The sequence below is a fragment of the Mesoplodon mirus genome (genome assembly GCF_964341445.2).
Source record: "Mesoplodon mirus genome assembly, chromosome: 1".
NCBI lineage: Eukaryota > Metazoa > Chordata > Mammalia > Artiodactyla > Ziphiidae > Mesoplodon > Mesoplodon mirus.
In genome coordinates this window covers 209,062,862-209,084,240 of record NC_138976.1, presented here as the reverse complement: position 1 = coordinate 209,084,240, position 21,379 = coordinate 209,062,862, and the positions used below count along the sequence as shown (strand labels likewise).

The 21,379-nt window shown below is 43.3% G+C and overlaps 2 protein-coding genes across 4 annotated transcripts in view; one reads left to right on the top strand and one right to left on the bottom strand.

The window, feature by feature from the left end:
- The window catches only part of IPPK (inositol-pentakisphosphate 2-kinase), a 47,118-nt gene extending 28,451 nt beyond the window's left edge, over positions 1–18,667 (top strand). For both annotated transcript variants that reach the window (XM_082635353.1, XM_082635354.1), the window contains 5 exons: positions 717–996; positions 2,913–3,063; positions 3,811–3,913; positions 15,856–15,935; positions 18,331–18,667. In XM_082635353.1, the coding sequence (XP_082491479.1) occupies positions 717–996; positions 2,913–3,063; positions 3,811–3,913; positions 15,856–15,935; positions 18,331–18,556 (840 nt within the window). In that variant the 3' untranslated portion in view covers positions 18,557–18,667. The remainder of the gene's footprint in view (positions 1–716; positions 997–2,912; positions 3,064–3,810; positions 3,914–15,855; positions 15,936–18,330) is intronic.
- A 666-nt stretch (positions 18,668–19,333) lies between these two features.
- The window catches only part of CENPP (centromere protein P), a 232,136-nt gene continuing 230,090 nt past the window's right edge, over positions 19,334–21,379 (bottom strand). For both annotated transcript variants that reach the window (XM_082636181.1, XM_082636182.1), the window contains one exon: positions 19,334–21,217. In XM_082636181.1, the coding sequence (XP_082492307.1) occupies positions 21,087–21,217 (131 nt within the window). In that variant the 3' untranslated portion in view covers positions 19,334–21,086. The remainder of the gene's footprint in view (positions 21,218–21,379) is intronic.

Below are 21,379 nucleotides of genomic sequence, written 5' to 3'. Positions count from 1 at the left end.
CGCCCCTGGGATTGGCTGATGCTCAGGGGTGTGGGGACCAGGATTCCCTTAGGGGTTTTCCTCCTAGATAAAAAGTCACAGGGTTGCACCCACTGAGCATCCTTTCATGTAGCCCTGGGAACATTGGTGCCATAAGGAGTTTCTTTGCTGGACTTGGTTTTAGAAGGCAGGATGGCCTCAAAGATGAAGATTTCTATACAAGTGATGCTGTTGGCCTTACCCACCCTGGCTGGAGCCTGGCTTAGTCTTTCGCAGAGGACAGAAGCCCTCTGGGACCCTGGCGGCCGATGTCCACACTGGCCGAGAAGTTTGCTCAGGGTCAGATGACACCGTGTGTCCCTCAGTAGCACAGTAGTGTCACTTGGCCTCTTGTGTAACAGGCTAGGGCCTTTGGGAGTTTGTGCTTTGGGCCGAGTTTGCTTGAGGTTGCTAACATCCCAGGTGTTCTGGTCTGAGGGTTTATATCTCAGGCCCAGGGCTCTGATCTTTGGTTCTTGAGAACTTCTCTCCTTTTTCGTGTTCCAGTGGGATTTTTCTCTTGTTCAGTGACATGGTACATGAGGGTGGGTTTCCCCAGAGGGCTGCAGTATGCAGAGACCCCAAATGGGGGCATGTAAAATGTCCGGTCCTTTGGCCTGTCTAGTGGATGGGGACGGAGGTGTCTTGCTACCGGCCTGTTGGAGTTGACGTTTCCCCGTTTCTTTCCCTTCCTGAAGAATGGTGAGCTGATTTATGGTTGTAAAGATGCCCGCAGCCCCGTGGCTGACTGGAGTGAACTTGCACACCACCTGAAGCCATTCTTCTTCCCATCCAATGGCCTGGCCAGTGGGCCCCACTGCACAAGGGCCGTGATCCGGGAGCTGGTGCGTGTCATCACACGGGTGCTATTGAGTGGCTCGGACAAGGGCCGGGCGGGCGCCCTCAGGTCGGGGCCTGGGCTGCGGGGCCCACCCGTCTGTGAAGCCAGCCCTTTCAGCAGGAGTCTGCGCTGCCAAGGTAGGCCTGGTGGGTGGGCTGGGTGCAGGGGGAGCGGAGCCTGTGGCATGGCCTGCGAGGGTCCTGCCTGGCCTCACGGAGCTTCTGTGGGAGCAGCCTCAGTCTCGTCAGGGCTCCCCAAAGCTGGGCCTCCCTGTCTCTCAGCCCCAGGTGGGGATACTGCCTTTCTCATCTCTTATCTGGGTTTATAAGTTGCAGCATACATTTGGGCTATAGGGTTTTCCCTAAATATCGTCCCACACATCTGTGCATCCTCTGTGGTTTGCTGAGTGTTTTCGCTACATCGTCCTGTTCCATCTCATTGCAACCCTGGGGATAGGTTTTCCTTGGCCTTTTTCTTAGATGGGAAGAATTGAGGCCTGGAATGTTGCAGTCCCACAGTGCAAGGCCCTTTAGGGCAGGTGGGTGGCCTCAGTGGGTGGCAGTTTGCAGACAAGTTGTGAACACAGACGTGAGGGACCTGTGGCTCTGGGTGCCTCCTTTTCAGGGCCCCATTCCTCACAGACTCGCTGTGGGCTGACTTTGACTCAGTGGGCATCCAGACTTCAGGGCGATCCGGTGACTGATTTGGGTTTTTGCCATGAATGTTCACGGCCTCCTCGTTTGCCACCTTTGTCGTCTGCTGGCGGGCTCCACAGCACACTCAAGTATGTGGCGTGCGGAGCCATAGCCAGGGACTTATTTTGAGGGGCCAACTAGGAAGATTCAGATGATTCAGTTTTTGTGCTGATGATCCCTGTGGATTCTCAGAGCCTCTGAGGATGGCCGTGGGGGTGTGACATAGGAAGATGGTGGCCCTGCTCCCGCGTGGATTCTAGGTGCTACTGTTTTGCCGTACAGCTTCCTAAGCACAGGTCACCCTTCTTCTGTGCCCCATTTCACATTTTTCTTAGGACAAATGAATTTTGTGGGTATTTTTCTTGTTGCAAAAGTGATACCTAGTCATTTCAGACAATTTTGGTAAACGTATGCCCATATTTGGGTACTTAACTGCTTTTAAGTAGATGGAACGTGTTTGGAAGGACACACAGATGGACACTGGTCCCTGAGGCACTGTTGACACCTGTGGACTTTTCTTGCAGACCTTCCCTGCATATGTACACAGACATAAACCTGACCCATGGGGTGTGCAATGTGTTCTACATACTATTTTGTAACCTGGTATTTTTGCCTGATTAGTATAAATCTGTATATCAGCAATTGTATTTTTTGAAATTTTATTGACCGTAAGGTAGATATTCCACTGTATGAATAGCCTATAATTTTAACAAATCCCTTCTAGCTGGGCCTATGCACTTTCACTCTGTCTTACATGACTGAGCATGTTAGGTGGGGGAAGTCAGAGGTCAGAGTGTCAGAACTGCACATGCCTGTGACTCGGACCCATACTCATATATTTGTTTGTTCATAGGACGTGGCTGTTTCTTTGAAGGGTGGGACAAATGGGCTGGGACTCTGTCTCCCCAGCCCTCGAGGCCCCCGGTGCATGGCAGGGGCCCGAGAATGCTCGAGTGTGGAATGGACCTTGTTTCCGCACCATCCCTGCCATGACAGCTCCCTGCTCAGTGTGGTCACTCGCCTGTCAGCACGGGCTGTGGCTCTGGGCTCCGCAGATGCAGTCTTGCAGTTTTGGAGATGTCAACATGGTCGTTTTAAATTTTGTGTCTTGTCTTATTTAGACTGAGGGTCATCTCTCTAAACTCAGATCTGGGCTGGTGTGATGGAGGTTGAAGGATGTTGAGAGGAAGGAGAGGCACAGAGTGAGGTGTGGGTCACCTGCCTTTCTTTTGTGCCTGGTCCTGAACGTCCGCTTGTCCCAGCCCCAGCAGCTCCGTGAGGCAGGGTGCGGCCTGTGCCCGCCACCTTCTTTAGTCCTTGACAGTAAACCTCTCATTTTCCCCTGATGTTCTTGGTAGGAAAAAACACCCCGGAGCGCTCAGGGTTACCGAAGGGCTGTCTTCTGTACAAAACCCTCCAGGTGCAGATGTTGGACCTGCTGGACATCGAAGGCCTCTACCCTCTGTACCGGCGGGTTGAGCGGTACCTGGAGGAGTTTCCTGAGGAGAGGTGAGGCCCAGGTCCAGGGCTCCCCTGCCCTTTCTGGGCTCACATGGGGCCCCAAGCAGCCCTGAGGGCAAGATGGGGATGAGGGGAGCAGGTCGCCGCAGTGGGAGGAAAGCATTGGCCTCCCACAGGAGGATAACTCACCCCAGCTACCTCCCCTCCCTGCCCCCAGATGCCAGGCTCGGCCCAGAGATTCAGTGCCACGTGAAGGAGGACCAGGGTCCTGTCAGATCAGTGGTCACTTGCCCATTTCTAGAAAGGAAGGCACATCTTGTGAACCGGACAACCCTGCCTTAGGCAGTTCCACGTCCTGAGTTGGAGCTGAGCCTGCAGGGGGCAGCGCTGCTCCACAACCAGTGAGCCGTGCTCACCCAGCCGCCGCTGGGCTTTGGCCTTCAGGCACTGCCTTGTCCATCTCCTGGCCACCTTGATGGGGGTTGCTAGGGTCCACACCTGTGGCATGTGGTGGAGGCTGGGGCCATTGCCCCGGCCTGGCTTCGCTTCCTCCCTAGCACCACTTCACTGGCATCTCTTACCTGGACACCATTTGTCATAAACAAGAGACGTTCAGCCTTGGCTCTCCTGGTTCTGGTCTTGCAAGACGCTTCATAACGAAGTTTAGCATTAGGAAGAGATGAATCCATGAATGTTCTTTAAAACCAGATGTGTGATTCTTAAACTGCTAACAGTTTAACAAACGATTTCCAGGCAGCTTTGTTATCCTGTTTTTTTTTGTGCTTTGTCCTTCAGGAAAACATTGCAAATAGACGGGCCTTATGATGAAGCATTTTACCAGAGGCTGCTTGATCTGTCCACCGAGGATGATGGCACGGTGGCCTTTGCGCTGACAAAGGTGGGTGGATCCTTCCAGAAACACACTGCGTGCTTCTTAGGCCCTTAACGCCAAGTCGGGGTTTTCCTAAGAAGTGTTTCCCCGTACCTACCCCTGATGGTTAATGCAGAAAAATTGGGGATTCAAAAAACGTGGCTAAAGTTTCCCCCAGATGGACTGGGCCGGGTGGTAATAACGTTACTTTAGCTTCTAGGAAGGATTTCCCTTTGTTCACTTGGCTCCAGGCCACCCTGGGCCCAGCCCTCTCTCCACCCTCCCTGTACTGGGGTCCAGGACCTGAGGCCACTGCTCTGTGCTTCCTTCTTAGCAGCCTTAGAACAGGCTAGCGCCAACCATTCCTCTCCTTACAGCCCTCAGTGGGACTCTAGGCCCGGACCCCACCTGTGGTTGTGTGTGGCTGGCTTCCTTCCTCTGCATACCTCAGGCCAAGGGGCACCCTGGGAGAATCTCTTAGGGAAGAGGCCTGATCCTATTCTTTCCGGTTCTGTAAAATCGGAATCCAGGGGCTCCATGAACTTGGATAGGAAAAAAATTACATCTTTGTTTTCACTAACCTCTGATTGAAATTAGTGTTTCCTTCCATTACGAATGTGGCAACAACCACTGTGTGGTCAGCAGGACCCTCAACTTTGCCATTTAGAGAAATCAGACCTTTTAATTTCACACTGGAGTTGCTACAGATATCTCATGATACCTTTATATTCTTCACTCCTGAGATTTTGTTATGTAATACTACATAATATATTTGTTTTAAAAAATAGTTCGGTATTTGACATGGTCAAGCCTCTATTTTTTATTCTCTGCATTTAAAAATGTTATTCTGAGAGGGATTCATAGGCTTCATTGGGCTGTCAAAGGTTTTGCTAAAATGGTTAAGGAACACTGTTCTAGTGGGAGCAAAGTGACAAAAAGGTAGGAACAAAACAGAGTGACCTCCTTCTCTACATCCTCTGGGCAGCTGCCATGGAGCCCTTAGTTTAACTGTCCTGGTCCTGACAATGGGTCTGTGGTTCTCACTTGTTAAGAGTCCTCACTCTTGTCCTTGGCTGGGTGCTCCCTCCCTCCCAGGCTGGGTGCTCCCTCTTCTGCAGCTGTTGGGCTTTTGAGCTGTTGAGCCAAGGACCCTGAAGGAATTAGCTGAGGTGCTTGGGGATAGAGCTGTCTTCAAGGTGGGGAGAGACCCAAAAGGGAGCCTCTATCAGAATAAAGTGACGGACTGCCCTGCATTGTCTGCAACTTGGGTACATTGATGCAGGAATAAGTATCAGTATTCCATTTTTCAAGAGAAGGAGCATAGGACTTTACTTCCTTTTTTACACATTTCTATATTTTTCAAAATTGTAATAAATAAGCATGGATTACTTTTTAATTTTATTGCAATTTTTAAACCTCATATGTAAACATAATCTTGTAAGAGGTTCAAGCAATCATTACACAACTATCAGAATGACTAAAATAGTAACATTGAAATAACACTGAATGCTGGTGCAGAGAAACTAGATTTGCAGAGCTAAACATGCATGTGCCCTATAACCCAGCACCTGCACTCCTGGGCATTTGTCACAGAGAAGGGAAGACTCAGGCTTACCCAAAACCCTGTACAGGAGTGTTCATAGCAGCTTTATTTGTGATAGCTAGAAACTGGGCACAACTCAAGTCAACAGGTGGCCTACAACAGTTTACGTAAACTGGAACTGTTGAGCAGTAAAAAGGAATGAAATCTCAGTACACACAACAACCTGGGTGAATCTTCAGAGAAATGTGCTGAGTGACAAAAGCCAGTCCCAAAAGATCACACACTATGATTCTGTTTAAATGACATTCTTGAAATGACAAAGATGAGTGGTTGCTGTGGGATGGGGAGGAGGTGGAAGGAAGGGAGTGAGGTTATAAAAGGTCAACAAAGAGGGATCTTCTGGTGAGGGAACTGCTCCGTATTTTAACTGTGGTGGTAGATGCATGAACCTACATGTGTGATAAAATACACGTACACAACACACAGGACTACATGTAAAACTTAGGAGGTTGGAATAAGATCATGGAGTGTATCAGTGTCACTCTCCTGGCTGTGATATTATACTATATAGTTTTGCAAGATGTCACCATTGGGGGAGACTGGGTAAAGGGCACTCAGGATCACCTGCATGTGAACCTACAATTATCTCAAAACAAATAATTTAATGAAAAAGATTCAAGCAGTGAGTATATTGTATAAAATGTGATGTTAGGGCTTCCCTGGTGGCGCAGTGGCCTCTCACTGTTGTGGCCTCTCCTGTTGCGGAGCACAGGCTCCGGACGCACAGGCTCAGCGGCCATGGCTCACGGACCCAGCCGCTCCGTGGCATGTGGGATCTTCCCAGACCGGGGCACGAACCCGTGTCCCCTGCATTGGCAAGTGGACTCTCAACCACTGCGCCACCAGGGAAGCCCCTGTAATATAGTTTTAACTGTAATATAAATGGGGAGAAAAAAAAAGGAAAGTATTTTGTCATAAAATAACATGTATTTAAATTAAAAAAAAAAGGCAGGGGTGGCAGAGAGTAAATGCTTCAGGCTTTGGCCATCTGGTCTGTTGTAGCTACTCAGCTCTGCCATTATAGCTCAGAAGCAGCCAGAGACAAATATAAATAAGCATGGCTGCGTTCTAGTAAACCTTTATTTACAAAAACAGGTGGCAGGCTGGATTTTGCCCCTGGCCTGTAGTTTGCTGACTTCTGTTCACTTTTGCTTGTTAGTTTTTATATTCATTTTTTCTCTGTTGGTTTGAAAGTTAGACATTCTGCTACTGTAATTTTTCTGGTTACTTGTCCATTTTGACCATGCGTATTTAAAGACTAAAATTAATAATTTAACCCCCACTCCCACCCCAACACCTGCCACACAAACACATAATATTGGGTTGGCCAAAAAGTTCATCTGGGATATTTTAATTCCAGTTATCGCTCCCAACTTACATGCAGTTATTGTCATATAAGTTTTTGTCATACAACTTTTCTTGGGCATATACCTAGGAGTGGAGCTGCTGGGTCAAGTGGTAACTTATGTTTAACTTTTTGAGGAACTGCCAGACTGTCTTCCAAAATGGCTGCACCATTTTACATTCCCACCAGCAGAGTACAGGGTTCCAGTTTCTCCATATCTTTTACAGCACTTGTTACCTGCCCTCTATTTGTCTTATTCTGTTAAAAAAAAAATCGCAATTTACAGTATTATTTTATACAGGTGTTTGTTTAGATCTACCACGTTTACCCATATCTTTGCTTAACGTTCTTACATCTCAGATCTTTCGTCTTTTTCCTATAAAAGTTTTATTGTGATATGTTACATACCATACAATTTACCTGCTTAAAGTATGCAATTTGGTGGTTTTTACTATATTCACAGATATGTGTAAGCAGCATCACAGTCAATTTTAGAACATTTTCATCACCTAAAAAAAATTCTATACCCTTTAGCCATCATCTCCTTATCTCCTCATCCCCAACAGCCCTAAGCAACTACTAATCTACTTTTTAAAAAAATAATTTATTTATTTTTGGCTGCATTGGGTCTTTGTTGCTGTGCGCGGGCTTTCTCTAGTTGCGGCGAGCGGGGGCTACTCTTTTTTTTCTTTTTTTTTTTTTTTTTGCGGTACGCAGACCTCTCACCGCTGTGGCCTCTCCCGTTGCGGAGCACAGGCTCCGGATGTGCAGGCTCAGCGGCCATGGCTCACGGGCCCAGCCGCTCCGCGGCATGTGGGATCCTCCTGGACCAGGGCACGAACCCGTGTCCCCTGCACCGGCAGGCAGACTCGCAACCACTGCACCACCAGGGAGGGGGCTACTCTTTGTTGTGGTGCGCAGGCTTCTCATTGTGGTGGCTTCTCTTGCTGCAGATCATGGGCTCTAGGAGCGCAGGTTTCAGTATTTGTGGTGCGTGGGCTCAGTAGTTGTGGCTCGCAGGCTCTAGAGCACAGGCTCAGTAGTTGTGGCACATGGGCTTAGTTGCTTTGCAGCATGTGGCATCTTCCTGGACCAGGGCTAGAACCCATGTCCCCTGCATTGGCAGGCGGATTCTTAACCACTGCGCCACCAGGGAAGCCCCCAATCTACTTTTTATCTCTATAGATTTGCTTATTCCAGATATTGCATATGAATGGAATCATTCAATAGGTGGTCCTTTATTACTGGCTTCTTGCAGTTTAGCATAATATTTGCAAGGTTCATGTGTATTGTAGCAGGTATCAATACTTCATTTCTTTTTATGACTGAATAATATTCCATTGTATAGATATACTGTATTTTGTTTATCCATTCATCTGTTTGATGAGCATTTGGGTTGTTTTCACTTTTTGGCTATTACGAATAATGTTGCTATAAATATGTGTATAAATTTTTCTGTGGACACATTTTTACTTTTCTTGGGCATATACCTAGGAGTGGAGCTCAGGAGCTCAGGAATTTCAGGAACTGCCAGACTGTTTTCCAAATGGCTGTACCATTTTACATTCCCACCAGCAGTGTACAGGTTTCCAGTTTCTCCATATCTTTGACAACACTTGTTACCTGCCCTTTTGTTTTTAGCCATCCTGGTGGGTATGAAATGGTATCTCATTGTGGTTTTGATTTGCATTTCTGTGAAGACTAAGAGCATTTTTAAGTGTGCTTATTGTCCATTTGTATATTTTCTTTGGAGAAATACCTATTCAGGTCCTTTGATCACTTTTTTTTTTTTTTTTTTTTTTTTTCTTTTTGCGGTATGCGGGCCTCTCACTGTTGTGGCCTCTCCCGTTGCGGAGCACAGGCTCCGGATGCGCAGGCCCAGCGGCCATGGCTCACGGGCCCAGCCGCTCCGCGGCATATGGGATCCTCCCAGACCGGGGCACGAACCCGTATCCCCTGCATCGGCAGGCGGACTCTCAACCACTGCGCCACCAGGGAGGCCCTGATCACTTTTTAATTATGTTATTTGTTTCATTGTTGAGTTGTAGAGATTCTGTGTATTGTGGATAGTAAGCCCTTAGCAGATATATGATTTGCAAATATAATCTGTCAGACACCTTTTCACTTTTTTGATAATGTTCTTTGTTGTAAAATATTTGCAATTTAAAAACTTTATTTGTTCATTTGAAATATAGTTGATGTACAATATTATGTTAGTTTCAGGTGTACTACGTAGTGATTTGACATTTGCATACACTATGATATGATTACCGTGATAAGTCTAGGAACCATCTGTCCCCATACACAAAAAAGTGTTTAACTTTGATGAGGTCCAGTTTGTCTCTTTTTCTCTTTTGTTGTTTGTACTTTTGGTGTCATATCTAAGAATTCATTGCTAAATCCAAAGTCATGAATATTTTCCCCTGTTTCTTCAAAGAGTTTTAGCTCTTAAATTTAGTTCTTTGATCCATTTTGAGTTAATTTTTATATATGATTTGAGGTAGAGATCCAACTTCATTCTTTGTATGTGGATATTTAGTTTTCCCAGCACCATTTGTTGAAGAGACTATTTTTTTCCCATAAATGTATGGGTTTATTTCTGGGTAGTCAATTGTGTGCCATTGATATATATGTCTATACTTACGCTTGTACCCTGCCTTGATTATTGTTGCTTTTTAGTAAGTTTTGAAATTGTTCTTTTGCAAGATTGTTTTGGCTATTAGGAGCCCCTTGTAATTTCATTATGAATTTTAGAATCAGCTTGCCAAGTGCTACAAAGAAGCCAGCAGAGATTGTGATAGGGATTGTGGTGAATCTGCAGATGGCTTGCATATGGCCATCTTTATAATAGTAAGTCTTCCAGTTTGTTAACATGGGATGCTGTTCCATTTATTCAGATCTTTGTTTTTCTTTCAACAGTCTTTTCAGAGATACATTTTGTACTTTGTTAAGTTTATCCCTGGGTGTTTTCTTTTTGCTGTTGTAAATGAAGTTGTTTTCTTAATTCCATTTTTAGATTGATCATTGCAAGTGTATAGAAATACAATTTGTTTTCGTATATTGATCTTATAGCTTACAACCTGGCTGAATTTATTAGTTCTAATAGTTTTTTAGTGAATTCCTTAGGATTTTCTCTATGTAAGATCATTTAGAGATAGTTTTACTTCTTCCTTTCCAGTTTGGTTGCCTTTTATGTCTTTTTCTTGCATAACAGCCCTTGGCTGAACCTTTAGTGCAGTGCTAAATGCAAGAACAGACCTGTCTGATTTGTCCCCGGTCTTATTGGGACAGCATTCAGTCTTTCATCATTATGTGTAATGTTAGCTTTGGGCTTTTCGTAGATATCCTTTATTGGGTTGAAGAAGTTCCCTTCTTTTCTTAAATTGTTGAATGTTTTTATCATGAAAGGATGTTGGATTTTGTCAAATGTCTTTTCTGCATCAATTGATATTATCATGTGTTTTGTTTTTCTATAGATATGACATAATATTATTTTTGGATGTTAAAACCAACCTTGCATTCCTGGGATAAACCCCACTTGGTCATGGCATATGATTCTTCTTATATATTGCTGGATTCAATTTGCTATAATTTTGTTGAGGCTTTTTGTGTCCATTCTCATAAGATGTATTGGTCTGTAATACTGGCCTTGTCGAATGATTTGGCAAGTATTTCAGCCTCTTTTTTTTGGAAAGGTTTGAGAAGGATTGATGGTAATTCTTCTTTAAATATTGATATTTGATAGAATTCACCAGTGAAGCCATCTGGGTCTGAGCTTTTCTTTGTAGGTAGTGTTTTGATACCCAGTTGAGTCTCTTTACTTGGTATAGAAAATTGTGCTATTTCTTCTTGAGTCAGTTTTTGTAGTTTGTACCTTTTTAGGAATTTCTCCATTTTATCTAAGTTGTCTAATTTATTGGCCTACAGTTGTTTACAGTTTTCCTCTTCTTCTTGAAGTATATCTTTTAGAAGTTACTTTAGTGAATGTCTTTTGGTAAATTCTCTTTGTATCTGTTTATCTGGATATATTTATATTTTGTCATAGTTTTGAAAGGTAATTTTTTTTAGGTACAAAGAAGTGGTTGATTATTTTTCTATTAGCATTTAACCATTTTATGCAACATTATCTGACTGTGCATGTTCCTGCTGAGATGTTTTCTGTCGGTCTAACTGTCCTTCCTCAGGAGTTGATTATTTTCTCTATGGTTGCTTTTAAAATCTCCTCTTTTTAAATTTGACATTTTAGTGCAATGTGATTAGGTGTGGTGTACTTTTAATTTATTCTGCTTGGTGTATGTTGTGCTTTCTCTATTTGTGGATGTGTCTTTTATTAGTTCTGGAAAATCCTGAACCATTTTCTCTTCACATATTTTCTCTTCTCCATTATCCTGTTCTCTTCTTCTGGGACTCTAATTAGATATATATATATCAGACCTCATTTTTATCATTTTCTTCAGTTCTACCTTCCCATTCACTGATTCTTTCTTCACCTGTGTCTAATCTGTTCATTCATTTGTTCAATGAGTTTTCCATTTCATTAGTTATATTTTTAATTTCTCAAAGTTCCATGTGGCTCATTTTCATATCTGCTTGGTATTTTTGATAGTTCCTTGTTGCTTGCCCTCTTTTAAATTCCATCTTTTATTTCTTTAAACAATTTATGAATAGTTATTTTATATTCTGTATCTAAGATACAGTAAAATTTTGGAGGTAAAAAATCTCGTTATTTTGCTGACTCATCCTTGCTGCTTTGTTTGCTTGGGTTTTTAATTATGTATGATTGTGAGCTCATATTTGTTTGATTTTGATCTGTGAGAATCTTGGGGACCTAAACAGGGGATGCTTTCCTCCAGAGAAAATATGGATCCTTGACTTAAGGGAGAAGTCTCAGGTTTAGACCCTGTACTCCATGGCTTATTCCTAGAAACCATGCCTGCACTGACATTGCCTACAGGGCAGCTTAGCCTTCCAATTGCTCCTTGCTCAAAACTCTTAGTTTCAGCTCCTGTGGGAGTGAAGTGTGAGAAGAGGGGATTGGGTTGGGGATTTCCTTTACCTTCTGCAAGCCTAGCAATGCATTAAAAGTGTTAACAGGGATATCACTGTTTTGTAGGAGGTGCCTTGGAAGTTCTCCATACACCTAAAAGTGTTGTTCTCTTTAGTATGGTCATATAATTAATTGTCATTTATTTGGGTGTTATCTTTAATTTGTTACTGTTAAAAATGTTTACATTCACATTTTTATACTTTAACCCTTGTGCACTTAAGCATATCTTCCAGAGTGATTCTTAGAAGTTAAATTGCTAGATTTATTTTTTATAGATTCTGTCATATTGCCCTCCTGAAAAGATTTTGCCAATTTACATTCCTTCTTGTAACAGTTGAGGGTCCTGTTTCCCACATGCCCTCCAAATTACTTGATATTTCTAGTATTTAAAAGTTTAATATTCTAAGCTTTTGTTTCATTAACCATTTGTAATGTGAAATACAGCACATATAGAAAAGTGCACAAAAAAAGAGGTAAAGCTCAATGATTTGTCATAAAGAACTCTTGGAGAACTACTAGTTAGGTCTGAATATGGAACACTGGCAGCTAATTAGAATCCCTATTGGTTTCCTGTACAGTTATTCCTCTTGCCTTTCTCCCTCAAGTTAACTATTGTATTGACTTACATACCTATAGTTTAGTTCTGTTTTTGAACTTCACTATTACAGAATCATGCATATATCTTGTGTCTTGTTTTTTTTATATTCTATATAACATGTATAAGATTTACTCATGTTATTGCATGCATTTCCATATTTTCAGTGCTTTGTAGTGATCTATTTAAATGGATATGCTACAATTCACCCATTCTACTGTTGATGGATATTTGAGTTGCTCCCAGTTTTGACTGTTATGAATAAAGTTTCTGCAAAACATTCTTGTACAGATCTCTTAGTGTACATGCACATACGTTTCTCTTGGGTATATTCCTAGGAGTGGAATTTCTGGGTCAGAGGTGTGAGCATATTTAGCTTTAGTAGGTACTATGAAATAGTTTTACCTGTTCATATTCCCTACAACAGGCTAGGGTAGTTCGACAGACTAGGGGGCTCCTGTGGCCCTATACCCTCTCTGCCACCGGGTTGTGGGTCTTTTTAATTTTAGCCATTCTAGTGAGTGTGTAATGGTAGCTTATTGTGGTAATGAGATTCAACACCTTTTCATATGTTTATTTATATTTTCTTTTCCATGAGGCACCTATTTAAGTCTCTTGCCCAGTTTTTTGTATGGTTGTCTGTCTTTTTCTTATTGGTTTGAAGGAAATCTTTATGTATTCTGGATAGATGCTCATTGTCAGATATGTGTGCTACAGATAACTTCTTCCACTTGCCATTTTACTCTCTTAATAAAGTCATTTTCAGAAGGGAAGGTCATAATTTTAAGGTCATTTAATTTACATCTCTTTCCTTCTTTAGCAGCCTTTATGTTTTATCTACCTTAAAGTCCCACAGATATTTTAGAAACTTTGTTTTGCCTTTCACATTTGGTGGGTACCTTCTGCAATTGATTTTTGGTATGGCATGAGGTAAGGTTTTATTTTCATATGCAGTTGTCCTAGAATCATAGGAATCGTCCTGATCACTCTAGAGTCATAATGAATCTTGATACCCAGTAGAGTAAATCCTTCTACTTTCTTCAGGAATGTCTTTCTTTTAATTAATGCCTTGGCTCTTCTTGACCTTTTGCTTATCTATATAAATCTTGGAATCAACTTGTTCAAAAAAAGAAACAGACTCACAGATACAGAGAATAAATGAGTGGTTATCACTGGGGAGAGGGATGAGGGAGAGGCAAGATAGGGGTTGGGGATTAAGAGGTACAAATTACTATGTATAAAATAAATAAGCTACAAGGGTGTATTGTACAACACAGGGAATATAGCCAATAGTTTATAATAGTTATAAATGGTGTATAACTTAAAAAAGTTGTGACTCACTGTGTTGTACACCTGAAGCTTATATAATATCGTACATCAATATACCTAAAAAAAATTTTTTTTAAAAGAATGAACTTTGTTCAGTTCTACAAGGAAAAACAACAGACCTTTTGGGATTTTGACTGATTTGGAATTAAAATGATGACAAGAGTTGACATCCATACAATATTAAGGCTTCCAACATGGGTGTTTTCTTTTTATTAGGTGTTATTTAAAGTCTGATAAAACACTTTATGATTTTCTTTAGAGAGATCTTATATTTTATTAGATATATTAGATATATTCCTAGATATTTGATGGTTTTAGATATAGATGGTATCTATGTGGATATATAGGAATGTAATTGATTTTTCTACTTTGACCTCTTTATCTGTCAACCTTGTTGAAGTCACTTACTAATTCTAACAATCTATAGCTTCTGTTGGATTTTCATTATATATAGTATATAATATATATATATATGATTATATATAATCATATTGTTTGTGAATTTGATTTGTTTTTCTTTCTGATCCTTATACTTTTCACTTATTTATTTTGTTTTGCCTAACTGCATATAGTTAATTTTTGTTCCCACTCTCAAAGAGAAAGTATTTACCATTAAGTAAATTGTTTGCTGTAGGTTTTTTTGGGTGTTGCTTGGTTTATTTTTAAAATAAATAACCATTATCAAATTAAGGAAGTTTCCTTCTATTCCTGATTTGTTAAGGGTTTTTATCAGGAGTGGGTGTTGAGTTTTTCAATGCTTTTTCTGTTCCTGTTGAGAAGATCATGTGACTTTTCTCCTGTTTTCTTTTAATGTGATTACAGGTGTACCTCAGAGATATTGTGGGTTTGGTTCCAGACCACCACAATAAAGCAAATATCTCAATAAAGCGAGTTAAATGAATTTTTTGGTTTCCCAGTGCATATCAAAGTTATGTTTACACTATATTAAGTGCACAATAGTATTATGTCTTAAAAAATGTATATACATTAATTAAAAAATACTTCATTGCTAAAAAATGCTGACCATCACCTGAGCCTTCAGCAAGTAATCTTTTTGCCGGCAGAGGGTCTTGCCTCGATGTTCAGGGTAGTGGTCAGGGTGGTGGCTGCTGGAGGTTGGGGTGGCCGTGGCAATTTCTTAAAATAAGACACCAGTGACGTTTAACACATTGGTTGACTCTTCCTTCCATGAATGATTTATCTGAAGCATGAAATGCTCTTTGAAAGCACTTTACCCACAGCAGAACTTCTTTCAAAATTGGAGTCAGTCCCCTCAAACTCTGCTGCTGCTTTATCAACTAAGTTTACGTCATATTCTCAATTCTCTGTCATTACAGCAATCTTAGCAGCATCTTCACTAGGAGATTCCATCTCAAGAAACCACTTTCATTTTGCTCATCCAGAAGAAGCAAGTCCTCATCCAGTAAAATTTGCTCATAAGATTGCAGCAGTTCAGTCACATCTTCGGCTTCAGAGTCGAAACACCTGGGTTTGAGTCTAGCCTAGCAGTGCAGAGTGGACAGGTCGTTCTGTGTCTGTTTCCTTATCCATAAACGGGGACACTAAGCACCTGCCTGTGGGGTCGCTGTGGGGATGAAGTGAGTTAACACACAGTTGGCGATCCCTCTGTTTGCGGTGTCATTCATGGAAGCTGCATGACATTCTAGTGTGCTAGGTGATCTGGGGACATTTTGTTGCTCTACGCAGGGCCTTGGTGTGTGTCTGTGTGCCACCATCTTGGGGTATAGAGTGGTACGCTCGGTGCGGCCAGTGTGGCTAGCACATCAACAGCTGACGCCACTTACTGCTTTTTCTTCCAAGGTGGGCTGTGACTGTCTTGCCGAAGACAAGTCCTAGGTCCCAGGTTTTGGAATCAGGGCCCATACACTGCCTGCAGTGAGAGGTCAGAGGGCATCACTGGCCTCTAATGAGCTCTTTGGGACTGGGTCTTCCTAACGCACCCCCAGGTCTGGGACCAGTTCTTGGACCTCTCCAGTGGGGAAGGGTGTGTGTGGCGATGCCATGGAGCTGACCTCTCCTTCCCCTGCAGGTTCAGCAGTACCGGGTCGCCATGACTGCAAAAGACTGCTCTATCATGATCGCGCTCTCTCCTTGTCTGCAGGATACAAGGTGAGGCACCTGCTACTGTGTCATGTGTCCTTGGTCTAGCAGGGTTTTGTGGATTGGCAAGAGAGTTGGTGTCCCTATATTTAGAGAGGCTCTGGCAGGATCATGTTTATTAACAGAGGCCGATTTCCAAGGCCTACTTGATATCATGGGGATTATTAACTCTTGCTCTTTAGAAGTTTGTAATACAGTCAAAAAGACATTATTGAGAATAATTTTAAAAGCTTGTTCATTCAAGTTTACTATTATTTTCTAAGAAAAGATCTCAAGGGCTTGGATACTGTGGTCCAAATTCCTTTCTCTCAAAGAAAACCCCAAGCTACCATCATGACTTAGAGGCAAGAAGCTGTAGGTTCCTGTGGGCCTTATTTTTCCTCCTTTTACCAGGTCCTGATGTGCCGACCTTTATAGTCATTTCAAAGCCTTTAAAACAACATTCCATTGTTCTGCTTCCTCTTTGCAGCATCTTCTCCTGGACATCATTATCCAGTCCCCTCTCTGACCTTTTTAGGAATTCAGGATGAACCTGATAATCTTCTCTCAGTGATTAGATGGCATCTTCAGCATTCATCTTCAGGGTGCCAAACCCCACACACAGTTTTGCAGAATGTTTCACAATCATCTGTTGTGTGTTCCTGGGTCAAGATGATCTCGTCACTGGCTGCCAGCCACCTGTTTTTCTGATGCTTTTGAACTAAACATTCCCAGGAGTCCTGCTTCTTGGCAGGCACTGAATTGTCCACTTTCTGATAGGAAACACAGAGGGACATTTATAGGGCATAACTGAAATATTAAAAAAAAAAGTTGTTCTGTTTAGTTGAAAACTCTCATTATCCCCTTAGAAAATGCCCCCCCATGGTTAGTGACAGGAATCCATTTGGATTAAGCAGTGTTGTTAGATGAGAGAAAACCACACAGATGTGATTATCTATTGCCCTTCCTGAAGCAAGGATGCAGTCAGGATACAGAAATGTGAGGGGCTGAGGGCCAGGAGTCCTGACACCCTTGACCAGCTGCTTGGCAGAAACCGACATGGTGGGAGAGGAGCTGGGACATGTGTCTAGAAACTTCTGAGCCATGTGATCACCAGTGTCATCCCCAGGGCAGAGAAGCATATCAGGTGTCAGGAACCTTAGGCCTGGGCTCACTGGGAGCTTGAGGTCAACAAACGGTCAGACTCTCCTCAGCAGTGGCTCTTGGGCCGTGCTCCCACCAGCCTCTGCGTGATGGACTCCTCTCTTTAGTCACGTCATCTTATTGGGTGTTGGTTCTGATGTGACGTGAGGTATCCTATAAAATGTGCAGCCCTGTTGAGGGCCAGAGATGTTCACTGTCCCAGCCCCGCTGTGTGGAGCTTGGGTTTCAGGCCCTGAGACTGAGACTCAGAAGCCAGACCTTAATTTGTATACATGTTCTCTGCTGTTCAGGAGGGAGTAGCTAAGACCCCAACAGCTGAGCCAGGGGTTCATTTTTCCTGTAAATAGTATTTCTGAGCAGGAATTGAGCTAGAGTCTAGGCCTTGATTAGGCTTATTAAATAGGAATGTTTTATCTGCCTTCCCTCTCCCAGGCAGGAGGTTTTGAAATTGGTATTTTGTTTGCTTGTTTTGTTTTTTTAATAATTTTGAAATCTAGAAGAGTAGTACACATGGAGAAACCAGGACTCCTGAATACTTCTCTTGGGCTAAACTGAGCTCATATAATGTATTTAACCAATCATTTGGATGCGTACTATGTATCAAGCACTCTGAGAGCTAAGTGATATATATAGCAATCTTAGTACAAAATTCAGAATTAGCCTGAAAGTGTTTTTTAAGTACAAGTAATTGTTCATATTTTGTTATAAGCATACAACTATGACAGTATTTAGAAAGACCACAGCTAAACCCTAAGAAACAAAATACCAAACACTGCAGATACAATTTGAGAATAAAACCTGAGACTAGATCTCTCTCTCCGAATGTGCAAAAGTATAAAGGAGCAAGAGTTTCTCACCAGACGCTAAAGGACACGAAAAGAGAAGTCTGTCCTCAACATTCTATCCATTTGGCTGTTGAATAGCCAGAGCTACTTTCCCCATTTTCTTAGGTTTTGTAATACTTGGCTCACGATAAAGTAACTTTCTTAGCATTCGTTTATACTACTGGGATATGGTGAATATCAATCGCGTGTTCTACATAATTGCTTTTCCATCTTCTGCACATTAACTCTCTCTTGTCTGGTGTGCTGGCGGGTATCACAGTAGGTGCCTCTCTTGCAGAAGCTTCTAGCACTAGTACATACAGTTGGCACAGACAGAGATGGAATGCATATTGATGCACAGAATGGGTGCTCTTTGTGAGTTGGGTTGAGAGGATTTGGGAGGTTTGTGTATTCTGAAATTGCTCTTTTGCTTCCAGCTCCGATCAAAGGCCCATTGTCCCTTCATCAAGATCCAGGTTTGCCTTCTCCGTGTCTGTGCTGGATCTTGACCTCAAGCCCTATGAGAGCATTCCTCATCAGTATAAACTGGATGGCAAGATAGTCAACTACTATTTAAAGACTGTACATGCCAAAGACGCCACCGTGATGTCGACTAGGTTCAAGGAAAGCGAAGATTGCACATTAGTTCTCCATAAGGTCTAACTTTTTTCCTGTAGTGGTTTTGAAACTTGAACATAGAATGTGAAGGTTGAATGATAGAGTTTCTGTTGTGTTGGGTGACTTTTGGCTGTGAATGTTTTTGCTTTTCAACCCCTGTTCAGGTGGGCCTGCCTCTGGGAGACACAGAATGGAAGAGCACTAGAAACATCTTCCAGGACAAGGAATGTTGGACATGAGCCCAGCAGTGTGCTGTGTCCCAGGGGGCCCCTCTGGGCAGTTCTCCCTTTCCACGCAGGGCTCACGTCTAATCTCTAAAAAGCCTTATAAGACCCAAGGTTTGGATCTCCTACCACCAGAATCCTAACACAGAAAACTTGAATTGTCACATATACCTTAGAGTTTGGACTTTTAAGAAAACACAGATACTACTGGAACTTTCCCAGCTGAGTTACTTGGTCACTTTTCCAATGCAAGCCATGTGTCAGCGCAGGTTTAGTGGTTCCCTGCTGTGGAGAGCAATACGTTGTTGATATGGACATCAGTTTTGAGCAGTGGACTCGGAGTCCCTGTGGAGATGCCATACCCACCGCTCTGCACAGGGTCAGCAGGGAGCGTGGCACTCAGGGCAGGGGTTGACACCACTCATGCGAGCACTGACTTTTTTTTTGTGCTGAATGATTTTATCCTCTTTAACTTTAGGGGAGACAAGGTGTGCTTTCCCACCTGAAATTGCTGCTGTGGGAGCTGGAAGCAGAGCTGCAACTCTGAGCTGCTGTGCCCAGCGTGGGTGTCACGGGGTGGCTGTGCTCCTGCCAGCTCTGGGTCCCTGGCATTTTTGGGTGTGTGGGAAACCTCAGCTGCTTCTGCCAGAGCCAGCATCGAGTTTCCCCTCCTTCCCCATACCTGTTCCTCCCTTGGGTTTCACTAAGATGTGTGGTGTTAGTGGCCTTGAGTGGTGCTGGCCCACCTCCCCGTCGGGGCTGCCCAAAGCCCTGCTTCCGCAAGACTCCTGGCTGGCACTAAGAGGGTTCTTGTTGGGGTCACCAAAAGTGTGCCCAGCTGCTACGAAAACTGTTGGGAATCTTGGCTTCAGTTTTTTATTCTATGGTAGGTTGTATAGATTATTTATATCATCATTTTGAGGGACTAATGAAGGCTTACTTTAATATAATATTAGTGAAACCATGGGATTGTATGAAAATACTACACAAAAAAATGAGAATATTTTGCTGATTGTAAATTTTTGTGGGGAGTTTTGTGATAAATTGAGAATTATGCTTATTAGAATCAAGCCAGCTCTTCCAGAATTTACTCTCCAATTCTGTCCTATCATTTACTTCTTACGACCACTTACCACTTACTACTTACTTCTACACTCAGAGGTTCAAAAACATATTCAAATGACACACATCTCTCATTCATGTAGTGTGTTGGGGTACAGGGGCTTTGGAGATTCCACTCATAGGGATGTGCATGGAGCCGCGTTCTCATGGGCAAGTTGCAGGCTCCAGAGTGCGTGGAAGTAGGCAGCTTCCAGAGTTGTTTTGGCCTGAGGTTCCTTGTTGCTGGCCTGGGGTGAGGATGGTCTTGGCCAGGGCGTGCAGAGGACCCTGAGTGCCTGTGTGCAGAGCTCTGGAACGCCAGCTCAAGGAGGTGGGCTGGGTAGCCTCCTGTTGCCTGTCCTGGCTGGTCTGGACTGTCTGAAAACCATCACCCTCTACTTGGGGGGAAGAGGTGAGAGATGAGTGTCCCCTGCTAGAGGGTCTTGACCCAACCCTTTGCTCTTCTCACACTCCACCACGGCCCCTGCTCTGAGGCTTTCATCTGATTGAAACAATGTTTTCACCCATTCTACTTTAAACTGGCAACTCAGGTCAGTGCAGCACTTAGACTCTGGGGGACTTTAACGAAAACACTGTTTCTTCTGTGCGGAGGGACCAGGGTGCCAAGGTCCTGTGTGAAGGGACAGTGCCGTATTTGCTGTCTCACTGTGTTTTTTTATGCTAACCGCTCTACTTTTTTGTGGAAGACCAGGAAGAGTGAATGTCAGAGGACTTGCTGCTGAGAGGTGCTGTGAAAGCCTCCAAGTGCTGCTTTCCAGAGCCAGGAGGCGAGGAGGGTGGTGTGGCTCCCCAGAGGTTTCTGAGGAAATGCCTACGAGATGAGGCTGTGTTGGCAAGCCCTCCAAGAGTCCCTAGGTGGTGGGTAACAGGAGGAGGGCTGACCTTTGAGATGGGCTGGGGCCACCTCTGCCCTCATATTCATACCAAGGGGGGAGCACAGTGGCTCCCCACATCCCAGGGTGGACAGCCACTCCTGTACTTCCGCAGATGCTGAGTTTACTTTTAAAAATACACTATATGTGTCACTTGTTTGTTTGGTATTTTGAATTTAAATAACTGTATTTATTTTTCATGTCCTGACAACTTATATATAATGTGCCATAACTGCATAAACATGTCCTAGAAGTAAGGTTTCTAAGTGGAAAAGAGCAAATTTTTATATTCAATAAAATCACATGCCTCCAGGTGCAGCATCTTACTTCTACGTGTAGTTGTTCACTGTTCGGGAACTAGTTGCTTGCCTCTGTGTGAAGTGATTTAATCAGACTTTCCAGAGTGGCTTCAATGCCCAGCACGCCCAGTAGGGTTCGGAAGCTGAGAGGAGCAGTTTCTATGACTCTGTTCTTGTCCAGTTCCAGGGCTGTAAAGAAAAGAAATTGGGTAAGAAACTTCACCGAGACAATGCCCTCATTCTCTGCTGGCCACACTGAATGGGAAGGCAGGACGACTGAATCATGACCTTGAACAGAGCGCTTACCCAAATGCCTGAGGCAGAGACATTGAGCACTCAGCCTAGGAGGGC